This window comes from Cucurbita pepo, chromosome 18, assembly GCF_057944985.1.
Source record: "Cucurbita pepo subsp. pepo isolate OVF chromosome 18, ASM5794498v1, whole genome shotgun sequence".
In the NCBI taxonomy this organism is placed as follows: Eukaryota; Viridiplantae; Streptophyta; class Magnoliopsida; order Cucurbitales; family Cucurbitaceae; genus Cucurbita; species Cucurbita pepo.
In genome coordinates, this window is record NC_141815.1 from 11,954,917 (window position 1) to 11,971,202 (window position 16,286).

The following is a 16,286-nucleotide window of genomic DNA, read 5'->3' on the forward strand; positions in this document are numbered from 1 at the left end:
TGTATCATGATGAAAAGTGATGAGGTCTCAATTTTAAACCATCCATGCTATGGTGCGAACGAGAGGCCAAATTGTGCTCTCACCTATGCAACAAACCTCAATGGGTATTGTGTGTGGAGGTAGTGATGCACGACGCTTAGGTAGATATACCCTCAATCAAAAGGTTTAGGGTGCAACTTGCATGCAAAGACTTGGTGGTTCGTGAGATCTTATGATTCATGACAAAGAGGCAGATTTCATCTTCTTATTCAAGTAGTTTCTCGAGCTCGTTCTTTATTTCCATTATTGTCTTTGTTCTAACCTATTGAATCTCAGTTATATTTTTCTTTATTGCTTCGCATATTGTTCTTTATCTCGTTCTGTATCCCCATTCAAAAGTTTCTTTAAGTTCCATTGAAGAACACTATCATTACGGGTGCGACGCATTCAAGTAGTTACTCAGATGATTCCCAAATGCTCTCAATTTTATTTAATTCTTCAAAATTTCAAATTGGATGATTTTTAAGCTACAAATATAAATACAATAAAATAGCTTTTCTATTATTTTATCTTAAAAAGAAAATTAATAATGATGATTTGGGACAGTCAAGATCACTCTTTAACAACGCAACACTGTACTTGAGATACCATTTTAATTAGCCACTCCTTCACTTTTGTTGCTCTTTAATTTAATATATCAACTCAACAAAGCACCTTTAATTATATTACTATCTACTTTCATACCAACTTAGTTCCACTAATTTTTTTCGATCGAAAAAGTGAGTATAAGAGTTCAAGTCCACCACTAATAAGATATTGTCCGTTTTAATTTATTATGTATCATCATCAGCCTTACGATTTTAAAATATGTTTATTGGGGAGAAGTTTTCCTACTCTGACAAGAAATATTTTGTTTCCCTCTCAAACCAATGTAGGGTTTCGTAGTGAGACTATTTGACGTTGCGTATTAGAACTCATTAAAGTACGATTCACATTATTATGTTCGAGAGCTTCTCGACTTCCGTTTCCAGTCCAAACATATTAGTTGGCAATAGAAATTTGGTAGAATTTAATTATGTTCACGATTAAAATTTCTAATTATTTTCCAATTTTAAAATCAATTATTTCGGTATTTGTATTCAAAGTAGGCCCCTCAGCATGTTGCAATGTTCCCACTTTGAATAGGCCCTTTAAATTAAGTCGTGAAATTACATAGTTCATTACATAATGTGCTTACTTTTCATAATGAGACCGGGGCAAATATGACATTTTCTCTGGGACATCGAGTTATATTATATTAACCCAAATATTGTCACCATTTTCAATTATAACTAAACCCAACTAAATAATATTATACCAATATTTAATTTTTTTAAAAGCAAAAATATTCTCTGTTTCCGCTGCTCAACTGTGAACGTTCTTTAATTTTTATTTAAAAAAGAATCCGAATGTTAATATATTTTTACTTTAATGGTTAAAAAATCTAAACAAGACAAAAAATTAAGTATGAAAATAGGAAAAATAAAAAGGAATAAATAGGCGCCTAATGAGAAGAGAACTTCGCCCAAATTTCAAGCCAGAAAAGGAGGTTATACTTTTGCGAGGTGAACGAATGGGTAATCGCCACGTGGTCACCGTATTTCCCCCCTTCAATAAGAATATTCGCGGTTCGGCCTTCCTCCCGCGTTACTTGAAATATCCCTATTTCGTTAATTCGACGTCGTATTGAACGTGTGGGTCCCACTAGCGTCCTCCTCCTCTCCCTTTAAATACCCGACAAAATCACTGCCTAAGGTTTGCAAAAGAGGAGTTCTCTCTCACCACATTCTTCCTTCTTCTACCTCCTGCTCTCCCTTTCTTCTTTCTAGAGACTTCTCTTCGTGTTCTATTCGATTCGCACCAACAGAACTCGTTTACTTCAACTCACTCACAGTCTAAAGAAGATATGAGGTCTGATGCGCGTACGGGAACCCTGAAGTTTCTGTGTAGCTATGGCGGCAAGATTCTTCCCCGTCGAACCGATGGTAAACTCCGTTACGTTGGTGGTCTTACCAGAGTTTTAGCCGTCGATCGCTCTGTCTCGTATTCCGGTTCGTATTTTGTTCTTTCTCGTTTTGTTTGGTGACGTAACCTGTACGTTTTGATATTTGTGTCTAGGTGTTTATGTATGCGTTTTATTCCGTTTTGCAGAGTTAATGGTGAAGCTTGGAGAATTCTGTGGTTCTACCGTTACATTGAAGTGCCAATTGCCAGGCGGAGACTTGGAAACCTTGATTTCTGTTAGATCTGACGAAGATTTGGCCAATATCGTTGAGGAATACGATCGTGCTTCTTCGTCGTTGTCGCATCCTCTTCAAATCAGAGCCATTCTTTCGCCTCCGAAGTCTCTCAAGCAAATTTCTCCTCCGTCGAGTGTGGACTTCACTCTTCCTAATTCTCCATGCCACGGCGTGGATTCGCTTCCGAGCTCGCCGCAATACGGAATCAACGACCGGATCTCTTCTCCTTCGTGCAGATTCAGTCGTCAGATCTCCTCGCCTCCTAATAAATACTTCGTTGGACCGCGAAATTGCCATGGAAGAACCTGTTCCCATGGGAGCCCTAGGTTTTTGTACTCCAGCCCCCACTGTGCTCACGGGAACTGAAGATGAATCCCTAAACTTGAGGCGAGGACTCCGCATATAAAAGTACAAACCCTAGGTAGACGATGACGGGAAAAAAAAAAAAGAAGCTAAAACAGAACAAGATAGTTTTTAGTTTTGGCTTGTGATTGATTGATTGTTGGGAGAAAGCTTAAAAACTTTCGAATTAATTGGTTTGTGTGGTTGAAAAAAAATTGATTAATCCGGCCGGAGTTTTGCGAGAGGAGGAGTTCTCGTTCTCAATCTCAATCTTAGTTCTTAAACTCCGTCACGGTGCCGCCGCACACGGTGCCCGTGAGTCGGCCTGAGGACTGTGCAACCGGGCGTGCCACGTGGCCTTCATTCACAAGTCTTAATATACACATTTAATTACCTTTTTGTGTATATTTTTGCGCCTTGATTTGCGTTGCGATACCCTCTGGCGTTAGAGGACGAATCTTCTGAACCGATGCAGCCTCCCCATTCTTGTTCGACACGTATCAAAATTCCGTCGGCTTCGTAATCCCTGCCAACTTCATACGTGTCTCCCATCAAACGTGTGAGTTTCTTATTTTATTTTATTTTATGTTATTTTATTTTATATTTTTCTTTAACGACGGTTTCATTGTTTTGGATTTGCAGTTTCTCGTGGGGCGAAGGTGACTTGGGATTCGATTCTGATTCCGATTCCGATTCCTATTCCTATTCCAGGAGTTGTTGAAATATAATTAAAAAATCATTAATTGAAAATTATGTTAAGAAAGAAATCCACCTAGGGTTGTGGGGGTAATAAATTTTGAGAGAAATTGGAAGAGCCAGTTGTGTTTTGGTTGGCCATTTATTACGAGGCATCACGAGGATGAAGAATTGTCTCTGGTGTATTTACGGGAATACCCTTTGGCTTTTGGAGACGACATTATTAGAACATATTAGAAGGTATAATTATTATGTTATGCCGCCTCGACAAATAAGACTTGGACGCATATTCGGAGTTGTTGATGGAATTAGGCTAACTTAGCTTTAAATAGACATGAAAAGTATTATTATAATTTAATTAATTTCGTTAAAAAACACTTGGAAATATTAAAACTTTTAAGGTTTATTAAAAAAATAATGAGTAGGACATGTAGAATTAGGCTTATGAGAAATAGTTAAATTTGGAGTTTAATTTTTTCACAAATAAATTATATCACATAGGTTAAAATTGATCTATGGTATGTTTTTTAATAGAGAAGGACGTTTTGAGCTACTTCGAAGTATAATATGGTAAATTTAAATCAAAACATAACAAATTTAAAATAAATGGAAAGTGTCTTTTATTAAAAGCAGGAGAGGAAGGAATTGCCGTAGAAAAAAAAACATAGCATTCCTTCATTCACAAGGATTTTATTCCAAATGTATTTGTAAGGAAGAAAAAAATGAAACATTGGTTGCTAAGAATATTGCAATAATTTAAAAGAGATGCAATGGGGAATTGATGAGAGTAAAGAAGGTGGAGGTTGATTCCTCCATATTAATTAAATCCATAAAGAAACTCATTTGTTATGTATTTAAAAGAAAATCAAGAACCTAGAAAACGAATAATGAGTTGTTTGCTGGATGAGAATCATTTGATTTGTAGAGGGGAGGCAGAGCCATGTGACAACAAGCACCACTCAATTTTTTGGACTCTTTCTCACCTTATTTCTTATATATATATATATATATATATATATATATATATATATATATATATATATATATATATATACTTTACCTTGTAGATGGATTAAAAGGAAAACGAAACATTTTTTATAAGAATGAAAATATCTTCTTCGTAGATGTGTTTTAAAATCGTGAGATTCACAACGATACGTAACAGGTCAAAGTGGATAATATGTATCAAGCCCTAGCAGTGCACTTAGATTGTTACAAATAGGGAGGCGAACACCAAGTAGTGTGCCAACATTAGGGTTGGACTATTACAAATGGTATTAGAGCCAGACATCGAGCGATGTGCCAATGAAGACGTTGACCCCAAAAAAGTGGATTGTAAGATCGCACATCGAATAACGACAGCTAATGATGTGCTTAAATTATTATATAATCTAATTTCGATAACTATTCCATTAAATTTTGATAATTATTAAATTAAAAAATTTGTATTTAGTTATATTAAGGTAAATAAACTTTCAAATAATTGAATTTTGAATTTTTTATTTAAGTATTTAATGACTCATTTATTGGTTTAAAAATTTATCTAAATAAACATAAATTATGAATTGTTTTGTCTGGTTGAATAATTAACTTTCATTTTTGCACATTATTATCTGTTAATTTAAAATAATTTATTTTTTTTAGAAAGTTTAAATAACTAATTATACACCAATTTTTTTCAAAACTTAAATATTTCCATAAGGCCTATTTTATTATCGCACATCTGAGATAATAATATTATTATTAAAGAACCGGGAAATTTATCATTACCCGCTGTTACGCTTGTAACCTGTAACGAACTTGGATGACGTGGATTGAGACAAAACAGTGGCTGTGAAATAAGCGACGGAACCCTTCCCGTGGTATTCTGAGCGGACTGCAATATCTCACTCTTTCGCTTTCCTACTCCCAAATCTCCACTCCATCTTCTTCTTCCCTTTGTTATTCTGATCCAATTTGTTGCTTTGCAATCACTCACCATGGCCATGGATCCGAACCCCAAAAGTTTCCCCATCCTTTCCTACGTCATGGCTAGAATCCCCTCTCTCAGTCCCCGACCGCCGGCCGTCGAATTCGATATCGAACAGCCTGCATCTCCGCCGTCCCGCCACGCTGCGAAAAATCCTTCCGATCTATCCTCTTCCTCCTCCCAAATCGTCGATGACATGCCCCATCTATCGGACCCTAAGGTATTGGCTTCTATGACCAGCGCCATCTCTGATGTTGCTCAGACCCGATCCATCCTCAAAACCCTTGGGGAGAGACCAGATCATGAGGCTATCGATACTGCCAAGGCTAAGCTCGCTGATGTAGAAGCCAATTTGTCTGCCAAGCTCCAGGAAATCGTGCTTTCGCCTAGGCCGGCAGATGTGGAGATGCTTGAGTGGAGGGCGCTTCTTGCTGAGAGAGAGAACGAGTGCCGGCAGGCGGCGGATAAAGAGAAGCAGCTGTATAGTGCAATTGTGCAACTGGATGAGATGCACGAGGCGTATGCGAAGATGTTAAAGGAAGCGGAGCAAAGGTTGGTGAAGATTTACGAATCGGCGGAGAGAGGGCTGCAGGAGGAAAAATTGGATCCAGTAAGCGAGGAGACCAATGAGGAGGTTGCGAGGATTCTTCAGGAAGCGAATGAGAAGGAAATAGATCGAATTAATCTCTCCAGCCGACGCTTGCAGTTCTTGCCTGAAGAATTTGGACGCATTCGGGGATTGGTTGTGCTTGATATCTCCAGCAATCAACTACAGGTTAGTTTATAGACAATTCAACATTACTGCGCTCCCACAGATTATACTAGCACCTATTAGGAATTCCAGCGTTCTTGAAATGAACTGTTTCTTCATGCCATCCAGTAGAATAGAAGGCTTCATTAGTTTCATATGGGTACAGGGGCCTTTTGTAGCTTGTGTGGAGATTAGAATATTCGTTAGAGACGCACGATTCATTAACTAATGGCTGATCATCATGACTCTCCTAGAAGTCATAGATCATTCCTATATTTTGTCACTTGTGTGCATTATATGTCAATGCTGGTTTTTAGCCCATCAGCTTGTTTGCATTTATAACAATAATGCGCCTAAGGTTGATGTTTGGATCAATTTTTAGACGCTTGATTAGCATTTCAACATCTGGAGTCTCTCATTGAGGATACCATTCTCTTTCGTTTCATATTTGGAGATGGAATAAATGGATGGGAATTATTCCATCGAAGTTCTGCTGATTGTAAATTTCTTTAACTGTCATCTTAAAGATGGCGACCATTTAGATCCTAGTACAATGGTGTTGTTTGAAGGGCCTTGTTTGAAAATTTACATTGGAATGTCAAGGATCAAGATTTTATTTCCCCTTTGTCACAAGTCCTTTAATTATTTGCCATTTAGAGTAAAGTTTTGTAAGAGATGGGGACTGGATAGTGCAGGGAGCGGCACAAAAATATAGGTGGTTTATGGCAAGATGCATAGAATCCAATGGAAATTGGTTTGTAAGAACGGTGGACTTTGGTAGAAAGATTATGCTCAAGAAATCTGTCCTTAATGGAAGTTGCTGATATATAAGCCTGGAAACGGGAAGAAATTCCAACACTGTGGCTTGGCTGCTATGATGAAGATTTGGAATAAAAAATAAATGCTGATGGCTGGTGGTTGTCCTGAAATATAGGTTAATTCATATTTGAATTATCTATGCCTTGTGTGATAACCATTTCATTTTTCATTTTTGGTTTTTAAAAATTGAGCTTGTAAACACTACTTCTCCCAAGTTTCTTTGTTTTGTTACCTACTTTTAAATAAGTGTTTTCAAGCAAAGATTTGAAAAAGAAAAAAGTAGAAAACTTGTCTTTTTTTTTTTGGGGGGGGGGGGGGGGGGGGGGGATTTAGCTATGAATTCAAAGGTTTTTTTAGGAAAGATGGAAATCATTGTAAAGAATTGTAAGAAAACAAGTACAATCTTCAAAAATCTTATCAAATGGGGCCTTATTTTTATGGATTTGCTCCTTTTTAATGCTTTCTATTTGTGTTAATGTGGCAGTCCTTTCAAAGCTTTCAGTGCATCTCTATCTTTGCTTTAGTATATTACTCTTCTCAACTGCCTCGTTTTTATTTTTTATTCTTTTTCATGAATAGCTTGTGCCTTATCACATATCTGTCAATATTGGACTTGGATGCGAGTTTGCTTAACTGAAAATTCAGGACGAACGAATATTTAATTCTATGATTTGTATCTTTTAACTCGCACTTTCAATTGCTTCAGAATATCCCGGATTCAATATCTGGCTTAGAAAATCTTGAGGAGCTGAATGCCTCATCCAATCTCTTGGAGTCACTGCCGGACACGATTGGCTTATTGCAAAAGCTGAAACTCCTGAATGTCTCTGGGAACATGTTGCAAGCCCTTCCTGACTCAATATGCCATTGCAGGTATAAGATTCTAGTAGTCTACCAATTCAAGCCCTTCCTGATTTCACATGATTTTTTAAAGTGTATTCAGCGATGTTTTGTTATGCATCTGCATGCATTGATGGAGAAATTTCTGCCGCAAAATTTTGGGACTTATTTTTGTTTCTTAAATTGGCAGGTCTTTAGTGGAGTTAGATGTGAGCTTCAACGCTCTAACGTACTTGCCAACAAATATTGGCCATGAACTGGTGAATTTGGAGAAGCTTTCTATCCAGTTGAACAAGATACGTTCACTGCCATCTTCTTTTTGTGATATGATCTCTTTGCGTTACCTGGATGCTCATTTCAACGAGCTTCATGGCCTTCCTCAGGCAATTGGGAAATTGACACAACTTGAATATCTCAACCTAGCCAGTAATTTTACTGACCTTACTGAACTTCCACACACCTTCGGTGATTTATCCAGCCTTAGGGAACTTGATCTTAGCAATAACCAGATTCACGCTCTACCTGATACATTCGGCCATCTTGAGAATTTAGAGAAACTAAACTTGGAGCAAAATCCTCTTGTAATTCCTCCAATGGAAGTGGTAAATAGTGGACTGGATGCTGTGAGGACATTCATGTCCAAGAGGTGGCTTGAAATTCTGGAGGAGGAAGATAGAAAAAGAACTCTTGAAATAGACGAACAGGTGCAGACTGGATGGCTGACGCGTAGTACCACTTGGTTGAAGTCTTACATTTCTGGGGTTTCAGAGACCGTGTCTGGTATTGTTGGATCTCCCAACAGTCCGAAAGACCCTTGTCTCGAACAGCAGCTATAATCTGATGGAGCTCTTTCACCAATTTTTGCACCCTTTACTCTGCCTGTCATGGCCTTACTTCCTCTTCCCCCACTGATTTTGGGTCCTTGATGATTGGCCTCCATCAGGTTCCTTGGATTCTTTACATATAGTGTCGTGAGAACTCATAACAAACCACAATTACAAGCAAATTTTGTTGGAGTTTGAAGCCTGGATGAGTTCGGTATTATGCGTTTTTGTAGTGTTTCTTCATGTCTATGGCAATTGAACAGGTTGGGAAAATTGCTATGTTACTATTCACTGTAATAACCATATTTTGCCATCCAGTTTAATCTGGATAACTCTCTCATTCAGCAGATAAAAAAGAAACTTTCTTCTGCAGGTTCCCTCGACCAAGTAATTGGATCACTGGTTATTCATTTACCAACATTAGTATCATATCCTGTCCGAACAAACGTAACTTTGTCTTTTGATAGTTTCTTGTGTATATGTATATTTTCCAGTTGAGTTAGTCATTTCCTAGCAAAAATTGGCTTTTGAGCAATATAGAGATTATAAGGCGTGCGTAGATTTTATCCCGCACGCTATAATCTTCATTAGATTGATACGGTGGTAATAACTAATCAGTCCATTCTAATATAATAAAGACAAAAATAAGTTTATTCGATTCAATTATTTGAACTAAAAAAATATATTAATAGTTATGTCATCCGAGATCTTTTTGTTACAATTAAGTTCATACACTAAACAAACACATCAAACATTTTAAGATAAAAACATCTGAAAACATACCAAGATTGATAAGGTAAACTTGAGCCACCCATCTTCAACCTATATCGGTAAAGGCATTCAAATTTTGAAAATTTTGAAATACCATAAAGATTGAAGTTTTAGTTACTTTACATAATCGAACGAAACAAAGGGTGGGTTTGTGCTATCCAAAACAGGATCTAAAAATAGGCATGAATGAGTGGTGAAAATAGCAAAAAATTAAATAATTGGAGAATGGGATTAACCAATAAATCTCACTTAAATGGCTTTAACCAATGTTCCTAATGAAGTTTCTTCTCATGAAATAACAATAATTAAGCCCCAGAAAAGAAAAATATGGTTGTTTTTATGATACTTGGACCAATTTGGACTGAACCACCGATATAAAAGTGGAAATAAAAGGTTTTGGACTCTGAATTCGAGGGATCGAAAGGAAAAGAGTGAGCGTCATCTCAAGGCTAAGATGAATTAGGTGTAAAATATGATGGATTTGAAATGGGAATTGGGAAATCATTAAAAGCTTAGGCTTTAGTTTAAAGGAAAGCTTTAAATGAAGTGAAACACACGAACGGGAGAAGGGAAGAGACTAGAAAGCGGGGGAAAGTAGTCCAGGCAATTCCAAGCCACTACGCTCAGAAAGATCAGTTCCATGTGCCTTTCATTAGTTTACGGCTCCCACACTCTTTATTGCTTCATTATTCATTCATAAATCCTTCCTTCTTTCTCTTTCTCGCATACCCTTTTGTTTACTTACTCTCTTTCTCTCTCTCTCTCCCTCTCTCAGCCCCTTCCATGATTCTGTCTGCAGATCCAGAGCTATATGTTCGCCATGATTGAATATGCTCCAAACCCATCGACCCCATTTCAGTTCTGCTCCATTATGGGGCTTACTCTTAATGCTTTCTGATTCTTAACTCTTAATGTTTTTGGGGATCTTTCTCCTTTCCCCATCAAGTTTTTAAGCATTCCCTCTGCGGCTTTGTGGGTGCTGAAGAATATGAGGGACTCTTCCCTTTTCCCTCCTCGACGTATTGGTTATCCAATTTTTCGATTGATTTCTGGGTCGGCTTTTGAGGTGTTTTTGTAGGCAGCACAAAGTACAATCAAAGCTCTCAATCATGTATTCAATTATTTTTCCTTTTCGTTTGAGCTTATCCCTTTTAGTTGCTGTAAGATAAACATGGGAATTGCAATTGCTGGATAACGTGTTCTTGATTTTTCCAGAAACATGGAAGCTGGGTGTAGATTCTACTCTGCTACGGATGAGTTCAGATTGGAAGGCAAATGGTTGGTTGATCCTAAACATCTCTTCGTCGGACCTAGAATTGGAGAGGGAGCTCATGCCAAAGTTTACGAGGGCAAGTATGAATTCTCTTAAGATTCTCATGGTTTTCTGGGTTTATCTTTTCTGGCACTGCTAATTTTGGTTTGGTCTTCTTCTTTATTGATCCCCTTGAGAGGAATTCGGTTTGGGAGCCCTTCTCTATCTCGAGATCTAGAAATTCTTTTCTTGTTTCATGAGAAAATCTACAGTATTTGAACAAAACATGTCTCTGTTGTTCTAGGATTTGTTGCAAGAAATTCTACATGTTTCTGACCTGTCTGTGTTCTTCTTGCTGTACTTGAAATCTCGGTATTCTGCAGAGATCAATTTGCTATGTTTCTGGGATAATTCTACTGCATTGTGTTTTGTTTAGTGATATCATTCTATGGTTCAGGTATAAGAACCAGACTGTTGCTATCAAAATTGTTCATAAAGGGGAAACAGCTGAAGAGGTTGTAAAGAAAGAAGCTCGGTTTGCTCGGGAGGTTGCAATGTTGTCTAAAGTGCAACATAAAAATCTTGTCAAGGTTTGATTTGATTCCATGTGATATACTAAGAAAGGTTTTGAAGAATGGCATGAGTGATTTACCCTTTATTATGCTGGATCCTTGCGTGTATCAACAGTTTATTGGTGCCTGCAAGGAGCCTGTAATGGTGATAGTAACGGAGCTTTTATTAGGAGGGACCTTACGAAAGTACCTGCTCAATATGCGTCCACGGTGCTTGGACACACGCGTGGCTGTTGGTTTTGCGCTTGATATTGCTCGTGCTATGGAATGCCTTCACTCCCATGGCATCATTCATCGTGATCTGAAACCTGGTAGTCTTTTTCATCCACCTCTTAATCCCATAATTCTTCATGCCATTTCAAATGCTTCGTTACCCAACTTTCTTAATGAGTTAGTGCATTGCAGGATGCATTGCCATGATTTATTTTCTCAATTTCAAGTTACATTTAGGCAGAAATTTGAGCTTAGTAAAGCATTTGGACCTTCTATTGGTACTGGATTCATAAGACTTCTTGTAACAGCCCAAGCCTACCGCTAGTAGATATTGTCATCTTTAGACTTTCCTTTATAGACTTTCCTCAAGATTTTAAAACGCGTCTGTTAGAGAGAGGCTTCCACACTCTCATAAAGAATGCTTCGTTCCCCTCCCCAACCGATTGTGAGATCCCACAACGACTGGAGAGGGGAATGAGTGCCAGCGAGGACGCTGGGTCCCGAATGGGGTGGATTGTGAGATCCCACATCGGTTGGAGAGGGGAACGAAACATTCTTTATAAGGTGTGGAAACCTCTCCCTAGCAGACGCGTTTTAAAACTTTGAGCGGAAGCCCAGAAAGAAAAACCCAAAGAGGACAATATCTACTAATGGTGAGCTTGAGCTTACACTTCTACTCCATTCATTCCCTTTACTGGTTGTTGGTCCTTAGTTGTCGCCATGTTCTCAATTACATGCAGTCTTGTTAAGAACATTAAAGAGTTCATAGGCTGACAGCTTCAACTTGCTTGCTTGAATTCATTGGTTTCCTTACCCAGAACTTTCGTTGAGCAGTATTTGTTCTAGAGCTTTTACCTCTGTGTTCTTGTGTTCTGAGGAGACCTAATATTTCTTTTATCATCCAACAATTCTTATAAAATTTGTAATTCAATGTGTTGGCAGAGAACCTTCTGTTGACTGCAGATCACAAGACAGTTAAATTAGCTGATTTTGGCTTGGCAAGAGAAGAGTCGTTGACAGAGATGATGACGGCGGAGACGGGGACCTACCGATGGATGGCTCCAGAGGTGCTTGTTTTAGGACAATATAGTTTGGTTGCATTCATTCTGGTTGCTACCTGAGAAAAATATTCCAAAGTTGCTTACTTGCATTGTTATATAATGTCAGTTGTATAGCACTGTGACACTAAGGCAAGGGGAGAAAAAACATTACAACCATAAAGTGGATGCCTATAGCTTTGCAATTGTGTTATGGGAACTGCTACACAACAAGTTGCCATTTGAAGGCATGTCAAATCTTCAGGCAGCATATGCCGCTGCTTTTAAGGTACTCAGATTCTTCATATGCACTCTATTTACCATGCCATTTCTCTGATTGATGCTTCTCTGTTGCTTCAGAATGTAAGGCCTAGCGCAGAGAATCTTCCTGAGGAACTGGCTATGGTTCTAACATCATGCTGGCAGGAGGATGCAAATGCTCGTCCTAATTTCTCCCAAATTATTCAAATGCTACTCAATTACCTTTACACTATTTCACCCCCCGAGCCGATGATTGCTTCCCGATTTTTCTCTTCTGAGAACACGGTGTTTCCTCCCGAGTCTCCCGGAACAAGTTCACTGATGGCAGTCCGTGATGATTCAGGTGACACTCCGAAAGCTAAAACGGAAAATAATCCCAGAGGTTGTTTCTCCTGCTCCTATGACTGTTTCTAAGCTCTAGAATGATGGGAAAAAGCAATAGCAGCTTATGGAAAAGCTTAAGATTAATAAGCTATTTCCCTGTTAAAGTGCAGAGTAGGCAGAGGAATAACATGTTTTGTATGTAACTAATGCTTTCCTTTCTTCCCCACCATGTATCAATGAGTGTAGTAGGTGGTTTTAGTTATGTAGTAACACAGCCTTAGCCTTATATCATCATAATGGTAGAATGGAAGATAATCCTGCTGTTTTGATGCATGATTTTGAAGATCCGACTTCAAATCATTGCTGCCAGTAAAGGATCAATAATTCCCTCTTAATGCATCTCCACTATCTACTTATATCTATTCCTTTTTCTTTTTATTGCTACTCTCAATATCGTGATCTAAGAAAACTTGTACAAGAATTCTTTTCCTAATCTCTTAGATTCTACACTTTAATAAGCATAACCGGTTCATATTTCCAGTTTTGATGGGTAAATTTAGGACAGGGAAGAGGTGCATTTCATGTTCTTCTTCAACTTAGTGCCTTATGCCTTCAATCTACCAGATTCTGTACAGAAATGAAACTGTAATTAAAGATATATAACTGAACTGAAAAGACTTGCCTTTGACTTCTCTCAAACAAGGGATTACCAATAGTCATTACAGGAGCAAACACCGTCTTTAAAATGATGAAAACGGTTCCGATCTCTAACGATGATTGTTCTTTTATAGACTTGTGATATGACCTTGGTTGCATTGTGACAGTCCCTGCACATTCTTAGATTTTTTGAAATTCTAATGGTGGTTTGAAGAGGTGTCCGAATAAGACCATAAGCAATAGCTAGCTTCTCGCTGTGATGCGACACCGAAGTTTCTTTACTCTCTTCTTCTTCAGCCTCTAGTCTAGCATCCTCTATATTGGGCACATATCCGAGCGACTTGATCCGCTTCATCATTTCATCTAACGCATCGTGTATTTCCTTAGAGTGAGTATGATCTCCATCTTCAGAAAAAAACTCATGTACTACACCATCGAACTCGATCAAACTACAACCCGGTGTCTTCTTAATCTCCTTATCTTTTATCAGAGATCTCACCCTGAGTGCTTCCTCAACCCTACCAACCAAAGCATAAGTATTTGACAGAAGAATGTAATCTCCACTGTGAGCAGGCTCCAAGAGAGTAATGTGGTCAAATGATTTTTCTGCCATTTCAACGCTTTTATGAGCTTTGCATGAAGCCAAAAGTGTCCTCCAAACAACAGCATTGGGTGGGATGGGCATGTTAACAATAAACTGATAGGCTTCTTCAAGTAGCCCAGCTCGTCCAAGAATATCAACCATGCAGCCATAATGCTCAATCCTTGGCTCAATATCAAAACCCCTTCTCATGCTATTGAAAAGATGTCGGCCCTGATCAACCAGACAAGCATGGCTACAAGCAGAAAGAACAGCAATGAAAGTTACATCATTCGGCTTTACATTGTTCTCTCGCATCAAAGCAAAGAAGTCCAGAGCCATTTTCCCCTCCCCATTATTGGCTAGACCCTGAATTAGTGCTGTCCATGTGAAGACATTTGCGAAAGGCATCTCCCTGAAAACTTCAACTGACCTATCTATATACCCACATTTAGCATAGAAATCTATCAGCTGTGTTCCAAGACTAACAGTGAGCTTCATCTTCTTCCTTTTTATGTAGGAATGAACCCACTTACCGGTTTCGTATGCTCCGAGTACGGCGCATGAATACAGAACACTGACCATTGTTACCTCATTTGCATCCACGTTTGCCTTCTGCATCTCATGGAACAGATCAAGAGCTTCTTTACATCGATCGGCTTGCGCGTACCCTGAGATCATCGCGCTCCACGCAACGACATCTCTTTTATCCATTTCATCGAACAACTTTCGAGCAGTGTCGACTTGACCACATTTGGCATACATATCAATTAGCGAAGTTGTTAGAGTACTGTTTCTTCTTAGCCCTTTTGACACAATATACTCACCAATCAACTCACCCAATTCCAGATCCGCTAATCTTCCGCAGGCCATTAACACGCTAATCATTGTAACATCATCAAATTCAATACGGAGTTCCAGCATTTTTCGAAAGAGTTTCACGACCTCATCCCAAAGCCCATTCTTCGTGTAACCAGACAACATTGAATTCCACGCAACTGTTGCTCGTTCCGACATTCCATCAAACACCTGACGTGCAACCCCAACTTGTCCACAATTCGCATACATATGAATCAAAGTATTTTCTACAAACTCATTTGATTTGAACCCAAATTTCAGATTGAGCGCGTGGACCTGTTCGCCTTCCCTCAGCGCTCTCATTCTAGAGCAAGCCTTTAAGACAGAGGAGAAAGTGAATTTGTCGTGTTGAACCGAGTTTTCATGCATTTTCTTGAACAGGAGAACGGCGTTATGAGGCGATTGCTTGAAAGCAAGACCCCTGATCATAACATTGTAAGCCGACGATTCAGGTTTGTCCATGTGATTGAAAATGGAAAGGGCATAGTCTATGGAGTTGGGAAGAAGTAAAGCTGCGGACTCGAGAACGGCTTCTGCAATGGTGGGGTCTTGAAGACGGCGAGTTTTGAGAAGGTGAGCGTGAACTTGACGGAGGTCTTTGGGAGTCTTGCATTTCTGAAGAATCAAAGATTTTGGATTTTCAGGGAACTGGGAAAGGTGGGTTATGGAAGTTACAGATATATTGGGAAGGCAAGCGACTCTGGACGCCATCTCAGTGGAGAATGGAGCTCGGACGATTCAAAATTTCATAATATGGACTCAAAGCACTGCTACCAAACTCCAAAGAAGGAATATCATAAGCTTCGTAGCTGTGTTTGGCGGCGGAGGATTGTTGTAGCGGGAGCTAGCTGGCTCATCCACTCAAAGGGAATCAAGCGCCCTGGTCCGACAATGTATAAATCTTCTGTCTGCAACTAAACACAGACAAATGTTGCTGTTGGTTTCGTTTTAGAGTATACTCAGCTGTCTCTCTCTCTCTCTCAATTTCTTCTTAGTTAGATAATTAATTAAGTGAAGAGCCGATAGCATGATATTGCCTTCTTAATATTAAAACCTACCAGATATTGTCTTTTTAATATTAAAACGTGTTTGATAGAGAGAGATTATACTTTGTTCTCCTCTCCAACCGACGTGGATCTCACAATCCATCCCCCTGGGGGCCAGTGTCGACGTGGATCTCACAATCCATCCCCCTGGGGGCCAGTGTCCTTGTTATGTTGTCTTATTTGCAAGCGACGTAGATGTTGTCTTATTTGAGCTTT

General features: G+C 38.9%; 4 protein-coding genes across 5 annotated transcripts; 3 read left to right on the top strand and 1 right to left on the bottom strand.

Moving 5' to 3' along the window:
- Nucleotides 1–1,765: 1,765 nt before the first annotated feature.
- LOC111779672 (RAF-like serine/threonine-protein kinase PRAF) lies at nt 1,766–2,709 on the top strand. The gene is made up of 2 exons (XM_023659780.2): nt 1,766–2,069; nt 2,170–2,709. Exons 1-2 carry the CDS (start codon nt 1,925–1,927, stop codon nt 2,622–2,624), a joined length of 600 nt encoding a protein of 199 aa, XP_023515548.1. The 5' UTR covers nt 1,766–1,924; the 3' UTR covers nt 2,625–2,709.
- A 2,386-nt stretch (nt 2,710–5,095) lies between these two features.
- LOC111780247 (plant intracellular Ras-group-related LRR protein 9) lies at nt 5,096–8,871 on the top strand. Its single transcript, XM_023660597.2, has 3 exons — nt 5,096–6,040; nt 7,542–7,708; nt 7,866–8,871. The coding sequence occupies exons 1-3, from the start codon at nt 5,276–5,278 to the stop codon at nt 8,509–8,511; spliced, it is 1,578 nt and encodes a 525-aa protein (XP_023516365.2). The 5' UTR covers nt 5,096–5,275; the 3' UTR covers nt 8,512–8,871.
- Nucleotides 8,872–9,830: 959 nt separating this feature from the next.
- On the top strand, nt 9,831–13,324 carry LOC111780157 (Protein kinase superfamily protein). The gene is made up of 7 exons (XM_023660477.2): nt 9,831–10,381; nt 10,486–10,623; nt 10,980–11,112; nt 11,210–11,405; nt 12,250–12,374; nt 12,475–12,633; nt 12,705–13,324. Exons 2-7 carry the CDS (start codon nt 10,490–10,492, stop codon nt 13,017–13,019), a joined length of 1,062 nt encoding a protein of 353 aa, XP_023516245.1. The 5' UTR covers nt 9,831–10,381; nt 10,486–10,489; the 3' UTR covers nt 13,020–13,324.
- Nucleotides 13,325–13,414: 90 nt separating this feature from the next.
- LOC111780156 (pentatricopeptide repeat-containing protein At2g29760, chloroplastic) lies at nt 13,415–16,033 on the bottom strand. Of its 2 annotated transcripts, XM_023660475.2 has the most exons (2): nt 13,640–16,033; nt 13,415–13,556 (listed from the first exon to the last, which is right to left on the bottom strand). In XM_023660475.2, coding segments are annotated over exons 1-2 (2,097 nt in total). In that variant the 5' UTR covers nt 15,736–16,033; the 3' UTR covers nt 13,415–13,555. The 2 variants fall into 2 exon arrangements, with proteins under 2 accessions (XP_023516243.2, XP_023516242.2); XM_023660474.2 differs by lacking the exon at nt 13,415–13,556 and having other exon boundaries at nt 13,570–16,033.
- Between the last annotated feature and the right edge of the window lie 253 nt (nt 16,034–16,286).